The following is a 26,874-nucleotide window of genomic DNA, read 5'->3' on the forward strand; positions in this document are numbered from 1 at the left end:
ATTGCTCTTTTTAAAAGAGCGGAAGGAAGACCTTCCTTGCTTGTCGAAGGGCTTTCTCTTTGTAGTAGGTCAAGTCGAGGATGCTCCACGAAAGGGCACAACTGGAGTACGAGAAGACTTCTTCTGAATAGGTATTGCAGGTCTATTCTACTTCGTGGATTGCACCAGAAGATCCTGCGTTGCCTTTTCAGAAAGGGATCTAGATATATCCTTTACTAAAGGTGAAGGAAACAGATGATCTGACAGAGGTGCGAAAAGTAGGACGGACCTCTGTGAAGGAGAAACTCCTTTTGTCAGAAACGAACTGTAAAGGGATCTTTTCTTTACCACTCCAGATCCGAACAGGGCAGCTAACTCGCCAGATCCATCTTGCACAGCCTTATCCATACAAGATAGGACACTGTGTAAGGCTTCCGGATCAAGAAAATCTGGCTCACTAGTCTTTTTAGCCAGCACCCCAAGGGACCAATCCAAGAAGTTAAAAACTTCTAATACGTGGAATATTCCCTTAAGGTGCTGATCTAATTCAGACATACTCCACAATGCCTTTGCTGAATTTAGAGTGTCTTCTAACCGACTCTACTAGGCTAGAGAAATCTGAATCCGCAGAAGAGGGGAGCATCAAGCCCATAGCTTCTTCCGTCTTATACCATATTCCTCTCCTCCCTGTCAGCTTGGAGGGAGGAGAGCAATAAACTGTTCTAAGAGCCTCCTTCTTACCAGGAATCCAAAGACTGGGGAGCCTTTTTCATCAAAATCGCAGGCTTCATCTTTAGGAAAGCAGAGGATTTCGGAGTTTTCGTACTCGAAAACAGCGATCTCGGTGAAGGAGGAGCAGCAGGACTAAGTGAGTCCCCAAATTCCTTTAGAAGCAACGAGGCTAAGACTTTATAATTAGAAAGTCCCTCGTTGGTAGCGACTTCTTCAGAAACCTCTTCAAGGCCTAGGTTAGACGGGGATCGCTCTCTCCTGATAGATTCTCTATCATGAGATGTAGGATCTCTAGGAGAAATACTTCTAGTAGGGGAAGGACTAAGTAAGTCAACGTCCTTAATACTAGTAGACGCTTCGCGCCTGACTGGCTCACGCCTGGCTGGCTCCTCGCGTCTGGCTGGCGCCTCATTCCATAGAGGCGTCACGCGCCTGGCTGGCGTCTCGCGCCTGACAGGATCCTCGCGCCTGGATGGCGCCTCGCGCAAAACTGGCGTCACGTGCCTGGCTGACGTCTCGCGCCCAGCAGTATCCTCGCGCCTGGTTGGCGTCTCACGCCTGGCTGGCGCCTCGCTCCTTGGAGGCGTCACGCGTCTAGCTGGCGTCTCGCGCCTGGCTGACGTCTCGCTCTTGGCAGGCTCGACGCGCCTGTCTGGCGATTGGCGCCTATTAGGCTCTTCGCGCCTGGCTAGCGCCTCGCGTCTGGCTGGCGCTTCACGCTTGGCTGGTGCCTCGCGCTTAGAAAGCTCGACACATCTGTCTGGCGTCTCGCGCCTGGTAGGCTCTTCGCGCCTGGCTGGTGCCTTGCGCCTGACAGGAGAACGGATCTTGCTAGGTCTATGCAAGGCTGAAGAATCCGATTCCAAGTCAGACGAGGACAAATCTTGATGGCGAGTCTGACCCCTCGAAAGCCTAGATTTCTTTATAGGCAGGAAAGCGTCTTTCCTTCTAGGAGGGTCTCTTGAAAGAACTCCCACAAGCGAAGTGATGGAATCCTGCATGTTACGAAGGATTCTATTCGTTTCCAAGTTCTTGTCCAACGGAGGTATAGAAGATCGGTCTTTTACCGGTTCCCACAAGTCTGCGGGGGAAGGAAGTACATTCTTTGCCTTCTTAATTTCCGTAGGAAAATCCTCCTGAAAACGTTCAGGACTCGATGTGATCCTGGGCTCATCCCAACCTCTTTTTAGGGGGCAAGAAAGATCCGCCGATCTCCAGCCTCTTTTAGGAGAAGAATTCTCCGAAGAGGAGAAACACTCCCGTAGAACGCTTTTTCTGTAGCGTTCTCTGGCATTCTGTGGCGATACAGAAAAAGCCGAAGGGACGTCTGACTGTTGGGGATCCTCCACAACCTCCTTACGGCTTTTGACATTCCTTCTCCTCTGGGCTTGGGAGCTTGAAAGAGGTCTAGGCCTGGGAGCGTTGTGGAGACAATCAGACGCCCCCTCCACAGCACTGGGGACACTTATATATCACTATCCACAGCACTTAACTCACTTTGCTTACCTTCAATGGCCGCCATTTTGGTTTCCATTTTCCGAAGGGCGGCTTTGAGATTAGCAATCTCTGATGCCGAATCTGTTGGTTCTATCAAAGGAGCAGAAACTACAAGATTAAATGGGGCAGTAAATGGAGAAGAGGGTATAACATTACTGATAACCCCGCTAGATACAGAACTAGGCAAGGCCTTGGAAGAAGACCTCCTCAACCTGTCTCTTTCCAACTTCTTCAAATATGAAGTTAGAGATTTCCATTCTTCCGCACTCAAACCCTTGCATTCATTACAAGTGTTATCAAAAGCGCATTCATACATCCTGCATTTCTTACAAATATTATGAGGATCAACCGATGCCTTCGGCATCCTAACTTTGCACCCCACATTCACACACATTCTGACCACACTTCCAGAGTCAGACATCATGTTGAACAATCCAAATCAAATCCAATAAACGGTCCACAATTGCGTATGCCAGTACAATCAATCCAAATACGTCACCAAGAAGTCCAAACGAAGATCAATTGCGATGCAAAATACGAATCCAGCCGGAGATACCCACAACGATGTTGCCAGTATGTCCGACAGAAAAAATATGATAGAAAACGGGAATGGTTCCTATTCCTGCCACCCAGCGGCAGGTAGGTAGATCACCTGACCTACCAGTAGCGTGTGCGCGAAATTCGAATTTCTGTCGGATGACGGAGTCAAATAGCTAAGTATATATCTGACAGGTAAGTTGAATGTATAAAATTGCACATTTTACCACATACTGTAATTGAAAATGAGCATTATTTATCAAGAGACAATTGGTTTTTCACTAAAAAATTATGACCAACATTTCAAATCTCTAATGCATATTAACTTGCCAAAGTATACTGTACTTAACCCACTGAATGCTTAACAGCCCTTTATAACAAAAAACAAACAATTAGGCTGTAAGCCACAATTTAAAGTTTAAGTATTAATCTCATGACCATGAATAAAATATACACTTGCAGAAAAAAAATATATATACTGTAATACATGCACGTGAATGACAAGTTAGCCTAAAGGCAAAGACTGTGGACTCACTTGCAGCGAAGCGTAAGCACTAAACAAAATGGTCGTCTGTTGGGTCCTCCTACACATGATGTAAGACATGTGAGCTTCAGAAGTAGGATTGATGAACGTTCTCCAGGTGGTGGAGGCTGCACAGGAATGATTACAATTGGTCTCTCTTGTACAACTTCATATGAACAACCTTCACCATCAACTTGAACTATGTGATCTACAAGTTGAGGATCACAATCTGAAATGGAAATGTGTTTGAGTCATCTCTAAAAATTTGGAAAAACTTGTTTACTGAGTAAATGATCAGTCTCATTACAAATGGTTTGGTGTCTAAAACAGTTATGACACTGAAGTACTCTGAAAATCACTGTTTTGTATTATGTAGCTCTACAGGTTCATCATTTTATATTAAAAACAAAAAGTTCTCCTCCACATTAGATATTAAAGAACTCAGTATATTTTCAATTCATATCAGTCTAATATAATCAAACATCGTATTACTAATAAGTATCTCACTTACACAAAGTTACAAGAATGGCTCTTAAAATCAGTTTTGAACCTTAAGAATAATAAAAACTAACAAGTTCACACTTTTTCTACAACACAAACCTACCTTAATAGTACAACTAATGCAACTTTTTTTAAAAAAACAAAGCCATGTAATAGTACAACCAATGCACTTTTTTTAAAAGCAAAACCGTGTAAAAGGAGAAAATTTTAAATACCAAAATAATAAAAAAATCTGTAATCACAGGATTACACTCCTGTGCCATAGTAAATAAAAAAATAGTATCCTTGTTGGACTACATCACTGCCTGAGAAGAGGGAGGGCACTGATGCTCAGCTCAAGGGATCAGCTGCCAAAATTTTATGTATAGTGAAGGTCATTCTGATCCACTGTTATAAGTTGAAAGTGAAGATTGCAAATTTTTTTAACATTATGTTTTTGGATAGAAGGCCACTGCCTTACTAAACCCTATTGTTTTACCCAAGGATTCAAATCAAAGGGTCGGAAAAGAAATTTCTTTTATTATAGAGGCTTAGGTAGTTTAACCACACACAGGTGTCAAAATCCTTGGTTTCCATAATTTACCCAGAGCACTTGTTTAAAAATCTTAACTTCCACAAGCTTTGAAATTGTTTATTCCACACAAATGTCCCTAAAAATTATATAATTTAATATGCTTAAAAAAATTAATGACTGAATATACAGTACAACTGCAATAACATTAGTTAAAAGATTGCTGACCATATTACAGACAGTTCTGCATGAAACCAGAAACATTGTCCTTAAAGACAATATAGCAACACCACATATATTGAGTACTAATGGTCTTTTGTGTCTCTTGTGCATTGTTCATATTTGTGAATACAGTAATGTACTATATACAGTCAACCCTCATTAAGACTGACTAAAAAGGGGGGCCAGGGTGCCTGTCTTAGCCGATTGTCCGGTTTAACTGGCAATACCTACATTACAGTGACCCTGTGGAATAGTTAAAACCCCCTCTAAAAACTTTTACTGCCTATCTTGAGAGTTCAAATACAAAATGTATACCTTAAATAACATCCTACTTCTAATATACCTTAAATTACTATACTATTACTGTATTAATCTTTGAGATTATATTATTATTAATATAATTTCAAAGTCATCTTAAACATTTTACCATTAACAATATATATGTACAGCCTATAACAGAGAGAGAGAGAGAGAGAGAGAGAGAGAGAGAGAGAGAGAGAGAGAGAGAGAGAGAGAGAGAGAGAGAGAGAGAGAGAGAGAGAGAGAGAGAGAATTATTATTTTTATTTATTATTTGATATCATGTAATCTTATTAAACTTGCTAATACAGTATTAATCAATATTAATATATGAAAATTAGTAAATAATTTTTGTATCATAAAACTGTTCTATTCAGTCATGAAGATAACATCAAATACACTAATCAGTGAAAATTTATCTTCGGAAAAACCGCGGATAGGTGAATTTCCCACAAATAATGGGTAGATTGGTCCAAAGAAAAATCTGTGAATAGGCGAGTCCACGAATCTCGAGAATGCGAATACAGGGATTGACTGTATACCAATAAAAACTATAAATGTACTGTATTTTGTTATTTTTATAATTATTATGAATAGTAAACCAATGTAGAAATGTTTGTATTAAACCTCATGGTAAAAGATAAAAAATGAAGAATAAAACGTGATAAAAATTATACCATTCCACCACATATGTAGATGCCTAGGCCGAGACATGAACACATAATTGGGTAATCAAATTTCGCTACTGCAGCAAAAACATTTTATCCTTTTTTCACATTTTAAATATTTTATTTATTCATTATAGTTTATTTATATTTATATTAATAGAATATTGTTAAATTCATGTGAGACCATTAAGATAATCAATAATAAAATAGTGGGACAATTAAAACCATAATTATGTTTACTACCACATTTTGTTTTCAACAAAAACATTATGTAAAAGGCAAAACCATATGTGATCCAAATAATTGTAATTCAACTCATGAATTTTAACAATAAGAAAGACTATAAAATACATTTCATCACATCAATCTTGTTACGAACTTTGTCATCAGTTTGCAGTTATATCATGTATTTTGTGATTTTTTGTAAATTTTTCTATAAATTGAGCAGAAGTAGAGGGCTGCCATTGGCTAACAGATCACCATGGCAACCAGCCAGCCAATCAGATTTTGGCTGTAGTATTCTTTGTAAGTGAGTGTGCTTTGAAGACAATACATACATAGTTTTTAATAGTGTATGTATTTTATCGAGTCTATGAAGAATAGAATTCCTTCCTTCCTTCAAAATTGTTGAAATATAAAAGATGATAAAAATGATGATAGAATTAAGCTGCACAGAGGAACTGGCAATCTCTCGGGTCGAGTGTATTAAATTTTTCTTCAAAATATACAGTAATACCCCTAACATACGAGGGCTCCAACATACAAGCATTCTGAGATACGAGTGATATACGAGTGCTCCAACATACAAGGCAGCCTTCGCAATTTTGCATTGAGATACGAGCACGCTTACAGATGCTAACGCTAGATGGTCGTCGACTTCCGTACACATCTCCCAAGCATCTCCTGTGTTGTGTTTGCATTATTTACATGATTTTCACTGTATTTGTGAACATTCTTTGTAATAAGTGATGGGTCTTAGAGAGTGAGTGGTAAGGTTGGCAGTGAAAAGAAAAACTGCATGAAGATGATGCATGAAATTATTGAGAAACATGAGTGCGGTGTCCGCTTGAGTGAGTTGGCACGCGATTACTAGTGGAGTACATCGACAATATGTACAATTCTCAAACAGAAGGATTCTATCAAGAGCACAAAGGCTTCTAAAGGCATAACTATCATGTCTAAGTTACAGACAAATATAAAGGAACAGAATAAAAAACGGTACCGTCCAACTATCTCTCCCTCCCTCCTCCTCTGCACACACCGCTTTTAGCTGCTATCGTCTGTCTTGAACTAATAATAAAACCACATTTTATTTCATGTCACTGTAATAATTAATTATATCATTTTGTGTGTATACAGTATGTCTACACAGTATAGTAATTAAAAACATGTTTTTTTCCATTGTTATTATCGTTGATTTGGGAGTTTTTAGAAGACTGGAACAGATTAACTTTTGTCAGTTATTTCATATGGAAAAAATTTAATTGAGATATGAACAAACTGACTTAAGAGCTTGGTCCAGGAACGAATTATACTCGTATCGCAAGGTATTACTGTAATTGTACACATAAATAAAAACTCAGACTTACGCATACTCATACTCCAAGGAGATGAGAGTTCTAGTACTAGAGCAATCTTGAAATTCATTTTTATTTATTCAATAAACCTATAAGCTTGGAATGAAGACAATGAATGTTATTTACCTCCATATCTCTTCGGTCAAAATGCATGTAGGTTGGAGTCACCTTGAATTTTTATTACACTATTCATGACTGCAAGGTAAAAGTGTAAATTCAGTTCTTTCAACCTATACAGATTCATTTGGGACGATTTAAAAGAACCCCAGTTTTTAATTTTATAGTAAGTTTAATGGTTACTATACCATTTTCCTCTGATTTTTATTTGTACAGTATCATAAATTTATTTTCCTTTCACTGCACATGACAGCTTCTGTTAAATCCAACGAGAACTGAAACCAAGGATGCCTTCAACTCTTGGAGTTGTGATGCCATGGAATATGTCACAGGCACAGCACTGACTGACAGAGGAACAGACAAAAAGGGGAAAATAATACTTTACTATACTTTACTAACAAGGTATTAAAAAGTTACAGTATATTTCATGTCTTTAATATACCAGTGACAGCCACTGCAATAAAATTAATCCTAGGTTAATACCTTGCAGAACTGGATCTTTATACAGTACGTACATTATTTCTTAATTTGATAATGTTAAGCCTATTAATACCTGAAACAGTCTGGTTAAAGTACATACTTTCAAACTGAACTTTAAATGTTCACAAATACACTATTTCCCATAGCAAAACTAGCACATTTGTCATTAGGAAACATACAAAAGAAAATGAACACTCACTGCTGAAATTTTTGCAGTTGTAGCATCTAAAAACAGGATCCATTCGATATTGACTCTGGTGGAATACTGGGGTGATTGTAATACTTGAATCAATCCACTTTGAAAGAGTGATGTTCAGGGGAACTGCTACACTCGGGCAGACATACAGCTTCTTGAGTTCTTGACTGTAACACCACTGTCAAGGATAAAAAAAAAAAAAAAAAAAAAAACAGTAATAATCAGACCTTTTCAATAAACAATTCTATCCATAACTGTAACTACAGGGCATTGGTATTCATCATTTTAAAGGTCCTCAAACACTCTTGTCAAAGAATACAAATAGTACTGTAACTACCTTAAACAAATTACAGTGACTATAAATATATATAGTATAAGGAACACAAGACTAGGAAGACTCGTATTATAACTATTTACACATAGTGAAAAAACCTTACAGCCACTATTTTCTCTGAACCTGTCATCCTCTAACCACGCATTCGACAAGGTCTAGCTATATCCATAAGAAACTGAACTGCATTTTTCACTTCTTGAGAGGATATTTACCAGAACGTATTATCAATGCCCATTTGATTCGAACAGCAATACCTTTTGCTCAACGACCTTCAGATATGCTTATGCTAAGTAGGCTATAGAGACTTCTTGCCAATAAAAACATATATATTCCTTCAAGCAAGAATAAATGCCTCTCTGAAAATCCCTGAGATTTATTTGGAGGACAAAGTTTATATTGTAGTTGCAGTCGCATGGCTTCTTCACCGCCACAATTTTTAACGCTCTCGCAATTCATCATCATTTAAAGCTTTTACATAAAATTTTCCTTATATGGGGTTGGACATCAGTTCTCTCATGTCTCATGACCCTCTAGAGACAAGAAGGCTGTTAAGTGACTTTAGTAATAAGACTGGAAATTCTCTCCAATATGGAATCCCTCTTCTTGGGTTGAATAACAGTTGCAATAAAAGATTAAATCTCTCCTTTAGTGAAGAGAAGCCTTCCATTATAACGACAGGACTTATATCTACACCAAAACAACTACTTTCAGGGTCCCCTTTTTATGACATTTGTTTTGCAAATCTTTTTAACTGAATTGTAAGTCCCCATTTTCAGATGAGCACAAGCTCCAGAATACCATGTGAGGGGGACCCATACATCATCCTGGGCCTGACAGCCCTCAAGTTCCAAATAGAATTCAGAAAGGAATACAATAATGGGAACTTATCCAAGATGTCAAGAGAAACTTATAATGGATGCAATGTAACTTGAATGCATTCTCCTCAAAGCAGAATCTAGAGACAACTATGATTGTACCCTCCTTCATTTCCATTGAATCTTATACACTTCTGAGATAACAGCACCATTCTTCCTCTTTTCTGGGCTCAGCTCGTGTCGGCCTATGAAAGGATCCTTAATATCATTCTTTCTAGGCAAAATTAATCTAAAATTACCAGAGAAAAACAAAATTAAGAAAATGTCAGTAAAACTGACTCGCTCACTCTTAAAAGAAGTGTCGGTATGAGAATAGGGGCGAGTGAGAACACTACCATGAGACATTCACCAATTAGACCTTCCAATCAGAATCCCCACAAGAGAGAGCTGATACCAACGGGCGATGCGGCCGTTACTACTACTACTAGGGGACGCCACGGACAGCAGCGCCCCTAGCGGTCATCCTTAATCTAAGAACATCTTGTCCTGCAGGGGGGGAAATCAATACAGGGTGGGTTTCATAGGGCGACACGAGCCAATCACCCAGAAATAGATTTTTCCTTCGTCAAAATCCTTTCTGGGCCTCTCAGCTCGTGTCGGCCTATGAAAGAGTACCAGAGAAACAGACAAGATGGAAAAAAAAAGGACAAATGAAAAACAATGTAAAATGAGGAATATAATATAAGTAAATCAGTTATTACAGTATATAAACTAAGTACTTAAGGCTAACTTATTTTAAACAATGACATAAAAGAAAGTTAGTAATGTAAAGTACTTAAAATTACAGTAAACATAGTAAAGTACAAAAATGCAGTGTAATTTAACAAAATAGATTTACTTAGATAACTATTTACAAAATATACAAACACATTGTGTCCTACCCTAGCATAAAAATAAGGGTAGGTACACTGAAGTACATTATCAGTACATAGTGTGGATGTCCCTAGCAAAAAAATAAGGGACAATCCACTAATATGATCTCAGCGGCTAAGGCTAGAATATCCGAGTAGCATGGCGATAGGGTGAGGCATGTTGGATGAGGTAGGTAGAGAGGAGACCTGGATCTATACTACGACTACTATACAGTATCAGGGGAAACAATGTTTCCCGCTGCTACTGCAGAAAATTTTAAAGATTCCAAGGACTTTAGATAATGACGTTTAAAGACTGTCGGAGATTTCCATCCAGTATACTTTTTAAGATCCTCAAAGTTCATATGTTGAAAGTAATTAATTGAGGTGGCTACTCCCCTGATGTCATGTGCTTTTGGAAATGAATCAGGATTGGCTTGTTTAATGAAGTAAAGGATTTGTTGCCTAATACCTTTTACTGATAAAGTACCACCTTTTTCTCTCATGAAGAGAGAACCTGAGGATCTTGAGGATGTACGAGATAGAAAAGCTCTTAAAGTTGATACTGGGCAGAGAGAAGGGTCTTGCGGAAGTGGGATGACTTTCCAAGGGGCCCACCTTGCAAGAGGATCCTCATTTTTAGCCAAAAAACTACGATCCGGAGCAAGCAGAACTTCTCCTGAGGGGAGGAATTCCACATGACCCGCATCTCTGGATAGAGCCGACAGTTCTGAAATTCTAGCTCCTGAAGCTAGGCTTAGTAAGAATAATGTCTTTCTAAGAAGCATTGTGAATGTACAAGACGAGTTGTCAGTATCTGATGCTAGTTTGAGGACATCATTTAAGAACCATGAGACTGCAGTAGGGCCTTTGAGAAGGTCTAGTCTAGCACAGGCTTTGGGTATAGACGTAAAATAAGATTCAGTCAGATCTATCTGGAAACCTAACTGAAAGATCTTCTTCAAAGCCGATTTATGAGTAGTAATAGTGCTAGCTGCTAAACCTTTTTCAAACAAGGATCTGAAAAAGGATATAGCTAAATTAACTGTCATGGTTGTAGTGTTTGATTCTTTCAGGAAGGATGCTAATTTTTTAACAGCCGAGTCATATTGTCTAATAGTTGACTCTCTCTTATCTGATTCTAGGAAGAGGATGTTTTGTGGATCAATGTGAAACCACGACGGACAACGGCGGAGATGGTATACATATAAAATAAATACAATTATAGAAATCATCGTAAAACTAGGGTATATCCTTAAAAATAACAATAATTATCAATTTCCTTTCCCCTCCGTCTACTAGAAGAGTGCCCGGGTAAGAAGCAAGCTCCCTTCCGGTAGCGGGGGAGAAAGGTAAGGATATAGTAGGCAAGCAATAGACCACTAGTAGTGACCACCCCGCCCGCTGGCGGAGCCAGTAATCTATAACCAAAGGTGCCCCGGCTGCGGCGGAAGGCTCCGTTCGTTACAGAGGGGGAAAGGTGGCTGAGCAACTGGGGAGGGGGGGGGGGGAGGGTTCTCGGCGTAACACGGCGGGAGAGAGAGAGGGGGGGGGGTGGCCTACTCCTCCCCGTCCCAACAACTACCCGCTCGGTGACCCGGTACCCGATGAGTGGTCGCCCTATACCCCAGCTGGGGAGAACCCCTGGCCTCCTCAGAGAGGGAGGGAGGAAGGCAACTGAGGTTGTCATGGCAACCAAGGGGTCCCCCAGACCCCTCCCTATACCTGGTAGGGAGGGAAGGGGAAGGGTAAGGTGCGAAGGAACACGTGACCGCAAGTGGCCTAAGCCGCGATAGCAACACAACCGTGAAAGGGCCACGTGAACCAGACTGTACCAATACATGGGACATGCACCTAGGCTAGCCTAACACCCTAAATAGAACTAAAATTACATCGTAAAGATGGAAAAGACACTTTTAGCAGAAGAAAAAGAAGCCCAGGAGGGGGCAAACTGTTCCGAGGAACAGAAGCCTACTCGGAGCCAGCGATAGCCGATGAAGAGCAAGAGCCGGGATGCTGGGCTAGAACACAGAATAGCCCTAAATACCAAACTAAGAGAATTGGTAAATGGGCTAACCTAGCTAAAAAGGCGATGTAAAAAACGATGAACGTGATATAGTAAGCCCATAAGTATAAGAAGTCCCAGTATGGAAGACCGGGAATTCTTAACGAGGCAGCATGGCGCCGCCACGAGTCGACCGGGAAACCGTATATGACCTATTAGAAGGAAAATACTGGTTCCTGGAAGACTAAAATACGGTAAAACACTACTTATGAGGCACTTAACTTAGCCGTTGCGATGGCAGCACGTTCCATAACGGATGATGAGGTAAATCCAGAAAAAAGTACACAAGCAAGAAAATGCGTACGACGCTTGGCGCTAATAATTAAGGATGACCGCTAGGGGCGCTGCTGTCCGTGGCGTCCCCTAGTAGTAGTAGTAACGGCCGCATCGCCCGTTGGTATCAGCTCTCTCTTGTGGGGATTCTGATTGGAAGGTCTAATTGGTGAATGTCTCGTGGTAGTGTTCTCACTCGCCCCTATTCTCATACCGACACTTCTTTTAAGAGTGAGCGAGTCAGTTTTTACTGACATTTTTCTTAATTTTGTTTTCTCTGGTAATTTTAGATTAATTTTGCCTAGAAAGAATGATATTAAGGATCCTTTCATAGGGCGACACGAGCCAATCACCCAGAAATAGATTTTTCCTTCGTCAAAATCCCTTTTTAGGACCCAGTGATTTGGAGGGTGATTAAATGGCATCTTTGGGAGAGACTAAAGGTCGCCAAATTTCACCCATTCAATTTATTTAAGAAAAGGTTAGGGTGGGTGATGACTCTTAAAACCTTAAGAAAATTCATGTCCCCAGAGGGGCATCAAAGAATAGAATGCAGACCACTTATGCTTGATATAGCTGTCTCCCATGTGACTCCCTTTTGTGTCCAGTCCCATCCGTTGACCTGAGGTCAACAAATTGTCCATTATTCTAATGTCCTTCCAAAACCCCCTTCGAAATGAAGATTCTACTCCCCTTGTTATCACAAGTGAAAGTGACCTCTCAACTTTGTGTTAACACAGTACTTGTGAAGATTAGATGACCTAGAAACAATGGTTGGAGAAGAGCTCTTTGAAGGAGAATGCAGTCCTGTGATCAATGAAGGAGAAAGGGATCAAGTTGATATATGAGAGTATGTAGTCCTATCTGTTGAGATGGACCTGAAATGAATTCATGCGAGAATGACTTTGGAAAACAACTTTAAAAGGTCAAGACCATTTACCATCAGTCTCACTTGTCTATTGATTAATAAGAGTTCCTTCTCCAGGAAGACCTATTAACCTGTGAAAACATTCTTTTTGGGTTGGATAAACGTAGGCAGCGACTGTTAAAAATCTTTCTAAAGTTAATGGCTTCTAAGAGTCTACCGAAGGAGTACTGCTCAAGTTAAAGCTTTGCGTCTGACCTAGAATGTGTCTGAGCCCCAGCATTTCTTTCCACAACAATGAATTAAGTATTAGCAAAAAGACACAACCATTCTTTAACATATAATATGTTGCGTAACATATAAAAGTAAGAGTTTTATAAACTATTACTGTACACTGGGTAATATCCTTGCCATATCAACAATTATACTTAAGAAGATTCTTCAGTATTCCTTGACAATAAAAAAAAAAAATAAATAAATTTTAAAAAGTAGTGAAAGATGTCAATGCCCACTTGAATTTAAAATAAAACTGATAATGAATGAGAAACGATGAAGTTATTACACATAAGATGTGTTTCTCCCTGGTGAAGCAAGATTACCACCATCATAGTAAATTTTAAACTGGTCCTTAATTTCCCAAATAATGGACTTAGTAATGGTATTTACTTCATACTTAACATAAAGGCTCTATGTTGGTTTGTACTTTAAACACATATACTATAACACAAGTATATACTTTAAGTCTTAATACAGTACATACATCAAACCCTGATGAGGTGTAACACTATCACTGAAAATCAGCACATTACAACGTGGTAAACTGAATTTTTCCAAAATATGATACAGCCTGGGTTAAATGACTGGGAAACAGACTGAGATCACAAACATGGAGAAGGTTCAGACATGTGAAAAGAAGGGGTAATAGATAATTACTCAAAAATTTCAATAATTATAGTAGCAGGAAGAACATCACTAGGTAGGCCCATAAAATTGTGGAAGAAAGATAAACAAAAAACTAAACCCACTAAGAATTTAAGGAAAAAAAGTCAGAAGGCTGTGGAAAGAATCAAGCCACATACTATACAAAAAAAAAAAAAAAAAAAAAAAAAAAAAAAAAAAAAAAAAAAAAAAAAAAAAAAAAAAAAAAAAAAAAAAAAAAAAAGTCAGAAGGCTATGGAAAGAATCAAGCCACATACTATAAAAAAAAAACTGACATACAAATATTAATGATGATGATGATAGGTAAATGTTGTTGTGTTAACAGTGAAAAATCTGACACTCCAAGTTATATACTATATATCAACAAATATCAAAACAAAACTTCTTGAGGACTTAATTATTGTAACATAAACAGTTGTCAATACACAAAACAATAAAAAGCACTCTTACCTTATTCCGATCTCTGTTGTCAACAGGCAGAGAAATACTAAACAAGTACTTTCCGGGCCACGGTTGGAGAGAAGGCACTACTCGAGTTGTAGTGTCAGGCAGCAGTGAAGAAGCCTCATCAAGAAGATTCATGAAGGAGTTGCTGGGGTTACTAACCAAATTTCCAGATGTGTTTTGAACCTAACAGAAATAAAAACAAGTCATAAAACAAAGTTACTTTCACTGAAAAATACCAGCATAAATAAAATTAATTGGACTGGATATTTATCAATATAATAATGAACCCCTAAAGGAAACAAAAACTGATTTTATTAACTCTAACTAATATAACTTAAGCTGAATTAAGTGAAAATTATATTTAAGACCATGGTTTAAGATTAACACAAAATAAAAATTAAGGGGAACCATTCCAACAAGTTTAGCTTACACTATCTGTAAACTCTTAAATTGCTCAATCTGCAAACCCAATACTATAATGAAGATCATGGCAGTACTGTATTTAAAACAGGAAAGGGACAGAGGAAGACTTTTCAAGTTAAAAATAAATTCCAGTAAATTTCTTAAGGGTCCCGTAAAGAGAATACACACATGCCAGACATGACAAACATGTCAAAATGATACACCTAATCATCATATGTCTAGTGGAAAAGTTATATTTTTAGTTTGTCAAGACTTCAAATATATCTCCTCTTTTGCCCAAAGTCTCACATTAAGGTACAGGTGGCCCCCAGTTATCGGCAGAGGTTCCAATCTTGGACAGGCACCATAAAGTGAAAATTGCCATTAAGCGAAGCATGAAAGTCTAAGGGAATAAAACACAATTATGGCGCCAATAAGCTATCAGCACCATAATTATGTTTTACTCACTTAGACTTTCATGCTTCGCTTAATGGCGATTTTCGCTTTATGGTGCCCCGATAGTCGCTATGGGCGCGCCATGGCAGAAGGGTGGTTTGTGGTGCAATAAAAAAAACCTTATTTTTTATTGAATATTTTTGAAAACCGCCATAAAACCAAAGTGCCATAGAGCGAAGCAGCCGATAACCGGGGACCATCTGTATCAGTTTTATTGTGATAACAAATAGACCTAAAAAAAAATTCAGAGGAAGCTTTATGTCTGGCATCATTAATCACAGCAAATCTATTCTCACATTAACCCTTAAGAGCTGGGATAAAAAAAAACACACATACACATGCAGCACCTCAGGCTTGGGAAACTTTGAGGTGGGTGGAACTCGGATTATATATATATATATATATATATATATATATAATATATCTATATATATATATACATTTAATATATATAATTATATGATATAGCAACATAGAGTATCAGGGGGATTTAAAATTTAAAAAAATTATACATATATCATATATATATATATATATATGGGAAATGAGAGGAAGATATGCAAATGCACATGGTGTAAAAAATAAAAAATAATTAAAAATTCTCCCTACCTTTCACAAAAAGTTGACAAAGACTATGTACAACCCCTTGTGGGGCCTCTTTTATAAGAAATCTTAAATTTTACCAAGTTATGTTTTTTCTGATAATTAATTTTATTTTATTGAATTATAATTACCACTCACACAGTATCAAACCAGATAAGAACTAAAATCAGTAATAAATTCTGAGATATACTTGTTGTAAAGTATTTAAGTAAATTTACTGACATCGAAGATGCAGTAACTTTTTTGGATTACAGGCAGTCCCCGGTTATCGGTGATTCTGTTTTCTGGGTGCTTGTCCAGCACCATAAAATCGGCGATTTATGGCTACATAATGGGCCAAGTTCTGGTTATCGTCACCACAAGTGCCATTATGGTACAAAAATTGCCGAGTTTCAGTTAACAGTGGTTTTCGCTTATCAGCACACCCCCGGGAATGGAACCCCCGCCGATAACTGGAGACTCTGTATACAAGTTTTTTTCTTTTTCTTTCTTTTCCTTTGTGTGTGTGTGCAAAATTACAATTATAACTGACATACTATCATAAAAGATAAGAACTAAATCCAACAGCAGCCCTTGGATAAATTTATGAACAAAAATAAAGACATCATGGGAGGAAGAGAAACACAACATGGCCACTTGACAACAAGATCACAACTACCTCCTGAACCGCCTACAATTTCGATTTGAGCCGGTCTCAAAGTTGCAGTTAGTGAATATATGGGCAATAGAGGTAATGGAGCCTCTTTCCCACCCAATTCCTCCAAATTGATGGTGAATTATATTGATGCTTACCATGAGTGAATAAGGCCACCACCCAAAATCGGTTATTGCTACTCATACGAGGGTATCCGTCCATTAAGGGTTAAGGATACAATTTCCACAATACACCAACAAGAAATAATTGTGAAATTTTTCTGGGCAAACTTAAAGACCTGGACTGTAGGAAACTGAAAATTATAAGGTGTCCTTCCATGGAAAGCTTTAAAAAGTTTTAGTGAATCATCAGAGGCCAAATAGTAACTTAAACCTCAGTATTTTAGGGCTGATACAATCTCGGAAAAGCGTGTAACCATCCAAACAAACCTTTCATACTTAAATGAAAAAAGCTTTTTTAAATTCTTAAATTAGTCTGATTTTGATAAACTTAGGGCGGAAAAAACAAGGCCACCTACAAATCAGTCAATGCCAGTCTATTGACCAGCCTTATGCCTACCAGAAGACATGCCAAACTCTGGTGACTAGCTGTATGCCTGTTAACATAATGAGCTACAAGCATTTCCAATAACCCATAGTTGGATTGTAAGTAACATTCAAATACTTATCCTGCCATCCGATAATTTACATTTTGCTAGCTGCCCTATTCAATGCGTACACAATTCACCAGTTTCTTCCAGACTCCCTACTCTTAGTTCACTTGATACTATTAATCAAAAACAAGCTAAAGGATGCAGCTGACCCTGGCAACTACCGGCTGATTGCAATCACAATGATCGCATTGAAGATACTCGAGTCGGTTCTTCTAGTGAGACGTCTCCCCTTTCTACACACCACTGACAACCAGTTTGGATTTAAAGCAAACCACTCAACCGACACCTGCATCTACATACTGAAAGAATGGCTGAACTACTACCTATCATCAGCCTCTCCTGTTTTCCCTGTTTTGTGGTTGTGAGAAAAGCATTTGACAAAGTAAACTACCTGAAGGTCTTCCTGAAGCTGCATAAAAGAGGCACACCCCAGTATCTAATTGGCAGTTTGCATTACTGGTTCTCCACATAGCAATTCTATGTCTAATGGGGTAATGTATTATTGTACACCTTTGGCTCCCTAAATGGGCTTCGGCAAGGGGGCATTCTCTCTCCATACTTGTTTAATACGTACACAGATGCCTTGAATATCAAACTGAACTCGCTCCCAATTGGATGCACTGTCAATGAAACAACTATAAACAACCTCTGTTTTGCCGATGATATGGTTCTGATTTCCCCATCAGTGCAAGGTCTCCAACAACTCATCAACACTTGCCGCCAATATGCCAAGGAATTTGATATACTTTACAACGAAACCAAGACCCAGTGCATGTTGCTGCTCCAGAGATCGCTTAAGCATATTGTAGAACCACAAATTTTCCTCGGAAACCATTAGCTGGAATTTGTGCACAAATTTTTGTATTTGGGTCACATAATCACTGACGACCTAAAAGATACGGCAGACATTGAACAGAGGTGTCGTAAACTATGTGCAACTGGTAACATGATTGCAAGGAGGTTTGCCTTCTGTCACCGAGATGTGAAACTGCTGCTCTTCTGCTACAGTATCTATGGGTGTTCCCTCTGGACGAACAATACCAAAGAGACCATGAGACGTATCACTGTTGTGCACAATGACATTTTGAGATGCCTCACAAACACTCCCCGCTACCACTCCGCCGCATAGATGTTTATAGAAAACCACCTGGACAATCTAAAAATCATTGTAAGGCGAACAATGTCCAGTCTGGTAACCCAAGTGAGAAACAGCAGCAACTCGCTCATACAAATCATCCTAAAGAAGTGAAACAAGAACATCTAAATTGTGGGAAAGATGGAAAAATGAAGCCTTTGTCCCCTAAAGGACTCAATCCCTGTATTGGCAAGACGTCAGCTGCAGATTCAGTCATTATTATTATATTTATTGCTCATATTTTACTTTTTCATTATCAAGTTAAAGTTTTTTTTACACTCAATTTTCGTATTTAGCCCTCTTGACCTGACTGCTGTAACCACCTAAGGTCTCTAGTTGAAATTCAAGTTATATAATCTGTACACTAACTGTTATAACTCTCAAAGCATTTTTTTCTCACCAATATCATTACTGTTATTTCCAGTATTATGATTACTATCTTTTATGCTACCTCGGCTATTTGGTGGATAAGTGCCAATTATTAATTTTTCATCATGTTGTCTCATGTATCTAGATTATGTATGTTACTGTCTGTATTTTGTATATTCCATGTATATGGCCCTCAGCTGAAATAAAAGATATTATTATTATTATCTACTGAATGCCCATTCCACAAGCCTAACTACACTAGGAAAAAACTTACAAGAAAGGTTAAAAACAAACAATAGCAGCAGTTTAAGGTATTGGACATATGTATACCCCATAAATAAATCATATAGTAATTGGAAATACAACACAGCAGTTACATGACAATGATAGTGCTTTGAAGATCTTACAAGAATTATATATACTAGCTGACCAACCCGGGGGAAAAACTGAAGAACTCAAAGAAGATTCCCTGCACCACCTTGTGCTGACTGTCCCTTTTATCCAGATTACTGTGCTGACCTGCCCGGGGTAACTGAATGGCAACCGATAAATTTTTTCACTTTTTCCAACCTTTTCTGTTTCTTATCCTCTTTCTTCTCCCTAACACCCCCTCTACTCTCCCTCTCACTCACTCTCTGTCACACCATGCCCAATCCCGACCCCCTTTAGATTATTTAGTACATATACCGAAAATTAGGTATGATAAATTTGTAACGTTATCAAGTCTACGGGCCGAACCAGCCCAGTTTCAGGGAAGGCGCCCCGCCCCCTCCGGCACCTTTGGTGCCTTTTGTTGCTTGTAACCCCATTATAAACCATCTTAGGGGTCCCCACTATGACCCTGCCAAGTTTCATGCCCATCAGACAAGCTATTTGGCCATGATTGAATGACAGACAGAGGGACAGACATATCGCCCATTATAGTAAGATGGTGCATCAAGTACACTATTGGTGGTGTATTTCTTAATATCGTTATTAAGTTTATTCTGACATAAGTGACCTTGTTCACTCTCAGTCACACATATTACTCAGTTAGTCATCTTAGATCCTTCCTTATATAAAATGATTTCTGAGTAAAATTTTGAACATAGCAGAAAGCACTAGGCCATTCTCTAGACATTCTGTGATTGCATGGACAGCTGTAATTACAGCTATATTATGCCTCTGATGATCCAGGGCCAGGAGTTATTGGGATGTAATGCAGCATAGGGTTAAGGGTTACATCTCAGGTGTATGCTAGGAGCCTCACCTACTAATGTACTCTCCCCCCCCCACACATATATATAACATATATTTATATATATAATTAAAAGCAGAGTAATATTTATGTACTACATAGTACCTGTAAATAAATTGTATTAGTGTACATGGCATACAAGAAATACTGTACGTACATATGTAGTAAAATGTGGAACCTTACCTTTCGAGTAAGGCTATCTCCGAAAGTGATGACAGAGGAGGAGGACAAACGGCAGAAAACTTGTATGTACACTTAACTTTATGGAACACATTAAAAAATGTCAGGAAACATTAAGACTAAACTTTACGAAATACATTAACAAATGGCACAAAACCTTACCACTTAACCCTTAAACACCGAAGCAGTATTTTAAAAATTGTCTCCCGTATGCTGGCGGCGTTTGCGAGTGAGCGCTGAAGCGGAAAAAATGTTTTTTTTATAAATCACAGCACGCTTAATTTTCAAGATTAAGAGTTCATTTTTGGCTCCTTTTTTGTCATTGCCTGAAGTTTAGTATGCAACCATCAGAAATTAAAAAATAAATCATTATCATATATAAATATTGGGATATATGACAGCGCAAAAAAAAAAATATCATATATAATTGTATACAAATTGCGCTGAGCAAAACGGTTATAGCTAACGAGTTAATTTTTGTTGTTCTATTGTACACTAAATTGCGATCATTTTGGTATATAACACATTGTAAAACTATCAAGGCCACACAGAAAATATTATCACAAAATGATGCATGAATTCGTAACGTGCGGACGTAAAAAAAAGCTGTTTTCAAAAATTCACCATAAATCAAAATATTGTGCTAGAGACTTCCCGTTTGTTGCAAAATGAAGGTAATTGATTGAATATTACTAGACTGTAAGTGTTGTAGCTTACAATTGCAGTTTTCTACAATTTCGGTAGAGTTAAAGTTGACCGAAGAACGAATTTTTTATATTTATCGTTATTTACAAGAAAATATTTCAAAACTGATAAAAGCTACAACCATGGGTTGTTTTTAGTTGTATTCTACATAAAATTGTACAATACAACAGACTTATTGTTAGGAGCCAATTTGATTAGGTCTGCACCAATGACATGGGATGTTGCACATAAAATTATTATTTAGGATAGACATAATTATCCAGTAAGGTATCTGAAACAGACACCTTCTAATGTAAGGGTCAGGTAGATTAAAGTACTTCAACCTAATGAACCTCATAAAGCTCAGGTTAGACTTAAAAGGAAACTTATTCTACCTCAGTATATTACTGGTATTTATCCCTTACCTGTAGCTGAACCTCCTAACACATTGTTATAATTTGTACCTGAAATTAAGGAGTACCAAACTCAGTCTGCTCTATGCCTAAAGGTTAATGATGCTCAGGAAGTGTTTTTGCCTGTTATCAATTAAAGTCAGGATGACAATGAAGGTTGGAACTTGTTAGGGTGTTATAGGATAATCAATGAAGAGGACATTGATCAGCCAGTTCCAAAATGCAGGAAAACTAGAATTCAGAATGATTTAGTTCTCCCTAGTGTTAATGTTAATACGTATTGAGCCAGGCAACACTAGAGAAGAACAGCTCAAGTATTTGCTTTCTCAGCAAGATAATTCCCATTTACTACTGATCAACAATCAGAATTAAGTGACATGTTGGTTGCTTATCATTCAGTGTTCATTCTTGAAGAAAAAGAATTGGGAAAGTTTAAAGATGTACAAGCTCATATTGCTGTAAGAGATCCACAGCCAGTTAGGTCTCCAATATATCGATACCCTGAAAAAGCCAAAACTTATTGCCACCATGTTAGAAGATATGGAAGAAAGAGGAATAATAGAACCCTCAAAGGCTTCATGGCTAAGCCCTATTGTACTTGTTGATATTCACCCTTTACCTAGATTAGAAGAAATGGTAGAAACAGCCATAGGAAACCATTATTATGCTTCCTTAGATATGAATGATGCATATTATCAAGTGGAATTGATGAAGAGAGTAGAGATTTAACAACTTTTAGTGATGGAGTTTCACTGTATAGGTTCAATTGCCTTCTTTTTGGATTAAGTTGCAGCCCAGCTTTATTTTCTCATATCATGTCCAATATCTTGGCTCCTCTTATTAGGAAAGGGTGGTTAAGACTCACTTGAATGATATTGTGGTTTGGGCTCACAGTTTTCCAATCTTGTTGAAATGATTAGAGCAACTATTCACTTTTCAGTGAAAGATGAGTGAAGTTAAATTTAAAGAAATGTCAGTTAGGCCAAAAAGAAATAAAATTATTAGGTCACAATACAATTTCCAAGGATGGTTGTGGACCATGTGTAGACAATATCAGTGCCATCCAAAAAAAAGGAAACCCCCTACTAATATCAAGGAAACTTGGAGATTTCTAGTAATGTGGATTCTACAGAAAACACAAAGGATTATGCTAAATTTGCAGTTCTCTTGACTAATCTCTTAAGAGAGCAAGAAACCTTTTTGTGAACAAAAGATTGTCAGTCCAGCTTTGAACAGACGAAACAGGTATTAATCACTGCTCCAGTGCTAATAAAGGCTCAGATGACTAAACCCTTTGAATTAATCACTGATGATGCTAGTGTAGATCATGTAGGTGCTGTTTTGATGCAGAGACAAAATGATCAGTTAAAATCCAATGGATATTTCTCTAAGAAACTGAAGCCAGTTGAACAGCACTGCAGTACCACTGACAGAGAAGCACTTGCTATTGTCCTAGCTAGTTGCAGATTCCATCATTTTCTTTGAGGTGTTCCACAGATCATCAGCCTCTAGCTTCAGTGTTAAACAGAAAAACAAAGACACCTAGAATGAGCAGATGGGTATTTGAGATGCAAGATTATCATTTCAAGGTAGAATATAGGCCAGGTAAAGATAACCAGGTGGTAGGTTAGTAGACCAGTCTGAGCAGTCTTTCATCAGAGTAGGGACAATTATCTTGGTCTGAGCAAAGATGAGTTCAAAGAAAAGCAGTTAGAGGAACCAAGGTGGGCGGAACTAAAAACTTTCGTAGGTGGTGGTAAATTACCGAGCAAAGGATTTCCTAGAGCTTTGATTAATCAATTCATGTTGTATGAAGGATTGTTGCATCTTACTGCAGATAAAGTTGATAACTCAATTCAGTTGAAATTAGTACTTCCTAAGGACTTAACAAAGGGAGCTTTGAAGTTAAGTAATGAATCAAGGACAGGTCACCTAGGTATATGCAAAACAATTGATACTATTGAAAACTTGTTCTATTGGACCGTCTCCAACGTCAAATAGCCTACCTTTTCCAGCTAAGAATAGGTAAAGAATTAGGTATATTAGCTTAGGCCTATGAGGTACCTTTATACTTGCCTATGGTTTGAATTATGTACAGAGTAGACTGAGAGAATTGCCCCAAAATGTATACAGTATGGTAAATACACGAGTAATAACAGGAATATTATCATTAATATTCATACATTACATGTGTATCAAAATTGTTATAATGGTTTTCGTAACTAAGTGTATTTGTTTGGCAGACACAAACGTATCACGTAAATTGTAAATTTTTTGTCTATATATATATATATATATATAATATATATATATATATATATATATATATATATATATATATTATATGAATGATATTATTAATTTTATATGATAATAATAAAGTACGAACACGGCTTTCTGTTAGCACCCACTAAACATTCCTCATGAACGAACAACAAAGACGGTAGGATAACAATGATTTGCTTACCTCAAGAAGTAACATTGTTGGTTAACTTCCTACGTACAGATTATCGAAAATACGTTTCAACCCTCCTTTAAAATAGCTGTCAAATCAACTACAGCTGATTCTAGTGTTGCCTTTAGGTAAGCTGGGTGGCTCAGCCGCTCGACACAACGTACATGATACTACACGTAAAACACCCACTGGCAACCACCAATACCTTTCATGCCGTTTTAAAAATAAAAATAATGATGAATTATGTCTAAATGCAATTCAGCAGTGTATATAAATTTTTGATTATTCTAAAAGTATAAAAAATCGTATGCGACCTTTCTCAGAATAAAGGAATATTTCGAAACAGAATACAAACGTGGCAACCGCTAAACTTTACAGGTTGAATCAAGTCGGCAGGAGTGGCCACACGCATTCAAATCCGCTTTATTGCATACTCATTTCCATTACTTTTGTGTGATATTGATAATGACTCATCCCCTTTTTATTTAAAATGATAAAAGGCAGCTTAAACTCCGAGCGCGTATAAAAAGCCAGTTCGACTGGTTAAGTATGGTAACTCGTTCCAAAATATTAACCAACGTCAATGTCAAACTTCGATTAAAATTATTTGCGACGCTACAAGAACTAATAATATAAAAGCTGAAGATATTTGCTACAGATAAATGTTCATGAAAATTTAATCATAATTACGCGAAAGAACTACACTTTCAAATAATTTTATCATATAACATCAACCATAAAAAACTGTTACATAACAAAATATATACAAGCGCCTCAGCGGCGTAGTTGGTATGGTATTATCGTTCCACCTCGGTGGTCGCGGGTTCGATTCTCGGCCATTCAGTTGAGGAGTGAGAGATGTGTATTTCTGGTGATAGAAGTTCACTCTCGACGTAGTTCGGAAGTCACGTAAAGCCGTTGGTCTCGTTGCTGAATAACCACTGGTTCCATGCAACGTAAAAGCACCATACAAACATAACAAAATATGCAGAAAATAAAAAGCGCTGAAACTGACTGAACACAATTTAATTAATTTAATAGTCTCATTTGCAGCTAATCTGGATAATTTTTTTTAATACAATCCACAGAAGATCAGCCGATTTAGCCGTAGGATTCTTTCGAAATAGTGTTTGGAACAATATTAGTAGCTTTGTTATTAGGTGAATGTTTTATGAAGTGAGCAAAAATAATTTTTCCCGAATTAATCACTAATGCAAAATTATAATTGCAACCGATATTATGGAAGTTTGTCGATGTTCTTAGCGTGATTATCATATGTTCTCAAACTTGCTTACGTTAGTTGTCAAATTAAATAAAATATAAAATACACCTCCATACCATTAATTACGAATGTTAAGATATGCGCGTGACTTACGGGCAACTACTTTTGTGACTACATTTTTTTTTTACAGAGGAACAATAATGAAGGATAAATTTGATCTTTGTATTACCTTTTCACGTAATTTAATATAAACAATATTTTGTTGTTTTTTCCTATACATTTTGGGTACTTGTTGGGAGTTATTTGTGCTGTTAGTTAAGTGCCTACAGGTCATACGGTATAGCAGTCAAGAAAGGTGCTTTATAAACTATACTAAAGTAACATCTCAAAATATACCTAATTGTAAGAGTGTATCTTTTTTTTTCTAATCAGGGGCGTGCACAAGGGGGAGGGGGAGGGGAGGGGCTTGGGGGTGTTTGAGCCCATGCCCCTTGTCTTCATAGCTAAGGTGCTCTTTTGTCAGAAATAATAATTGGGTCATATTATACATACGTTGATACTGGACAAATATTTGTCTATGGCATATTTCCGCCTAACGGTAAAGGGCCCCATGCGCTGAACGATTGTCGTTATCGACATACGCACACCCAGAGTCAAAGTATATCTGCACACACCCACACTCTTCAGTCTTCACACCAATTTCAGTCTGATCAAAGATTTTGTCACGGAAAGACGTGAGCGGTAGCATTATATCGGCAGACAAACACATGCATTGCACAACCTGTGTGACAGACAAAAATCGCAAGCTAGCAACCTGCTCGAGACAGATTCCGGCCAAGATCGTTCAGAACCAAGACTCCGCCCACTTTTGCACTCAAGCCTGTACACAATGTTTTTGCGAACAATAGAAACAATCGTTCAGTGTAAAGGGGGGGGGGGGTGCTTACGGTCTCGGAGTCCGATTCCAAATGCTTATAATTAAGGTAGCTATATAGAGTCAGGTAGTCATTTGTGGGGGGTTGCAGCTTAACCCCCATGGAGCCGCACCTCCTGGAGGACTAGGTCAGGACGAGAAGTCACTTAGCTACCGTTTCATTCAAATGTAGATCACAGGTCACTTCAGTCATCTCTGCAGTGATTAGTTTTATTTTCTACGAATACAACCATAGTTTTGATTTTTTATATAATCTGAGTTATTATTTAACTAATGCCAAACAGCCGCCGTGTTTGGTTGTTATTCAAATAGTAGAAAAAAGGAAGTATCCTTTTTCTGATTCCCTCGTGATGAGGAAACAAGACAGAAATGAGTACATCGTTGTAAGAGAAATGCCAACTTTAACACTATTACTCTTCGCATATCCAGTAAACATTTTGCAGGCAGTTCATACACAAGAGACCTACCTGCAGCAGGAACTTCAGTTCATATAAAACAGACTTGCAGCAGGAACTTCGTCTTTGCCGATGCCCCTCATTTAATCAAGTTAGCGAGAGCAATTTTCTTGATTCTGGTTTTGAATGGCAAAATGGAGATATTGTTCTAAGCGTACGTGTTAGTGAAATTGTCGAAAGAAGTATAGTGACTTGAAACCCACATATCGTTTAACAGAGAAACATGCAGCTTCTTTCGGAAACATCCAAATCTTTAAATTTTATGGAAGTCAGGGACTTTTGATGAGTATGTTCAGGGAATTTATAAAGCTTGCTCACTCCTGGGTTGATGTGTTCAGTCAAGGTTACCTTATCACAGAAAAAACTCTAAGCATGCTTATGGGATAAAACATACAATGGAGAAAATACACTCATTCCAGGCAATGAGTATTATACGACTTGGCACGCCATATTGAAAATTGTGTATCCCCTTGCCTTTTAAAGTGATTTTTTTTTTTTTTTGTCAGATGTCGGATGTTTTTTAAGATGAGGGTT

The 26,874-nt window shown here is 37.9% G+C and overlaps 1 protein-coding gene across 3 annotated transcripts in view; it reads right to left on the reverse strand.

The window, feature by feature from the left end:
- LOC135220718 (cellular tumor antigen p53-like) overlaps positions 1-26,874 on the reverse strand; it is a 106,133-nt gene that overhangs the window by 27,170 nt on the left and 52,089 nt on the right. For all 3 annotated transcript variants that reach the window (XM_064258136.1, XM_064258137.1, XM_064258138.1), the window contains exons 3-5: positions 14,492-14,671; positions 7,843-8,017; positions 3,281-3,497 (exon numbers count right to left, since the gene is read on the reverse strand). In XM_064258136.1, the coding sequence (XP_064114206.1) occupies positions 3,281-3,497; positions 7,843-8,017; positions 14,492-14,671 (572 nt within the window). The remainder of the gene's footprint in view (positions 1-3,280; positions 3,498-7,842; positions 8,018-14,491; positions 14,672-26,874) is intronic.

Source organism: Macrobrachium nipponense, chromosome 2 (genome assembly GCF_015104395.2).
Source record: "Macrobrachium nipponense isolate FS-2020 chromosome 2, ASM1510439v2, whole genome shotgun sequence".
In the NCBI taxonomy this organism is placed as follows: Eukaryota; Metazoa; Arthropoda; class Malacostraca; order Decapoda; family Palaemonidae; genus Macrobrachium; species Macrobrachium nipponense.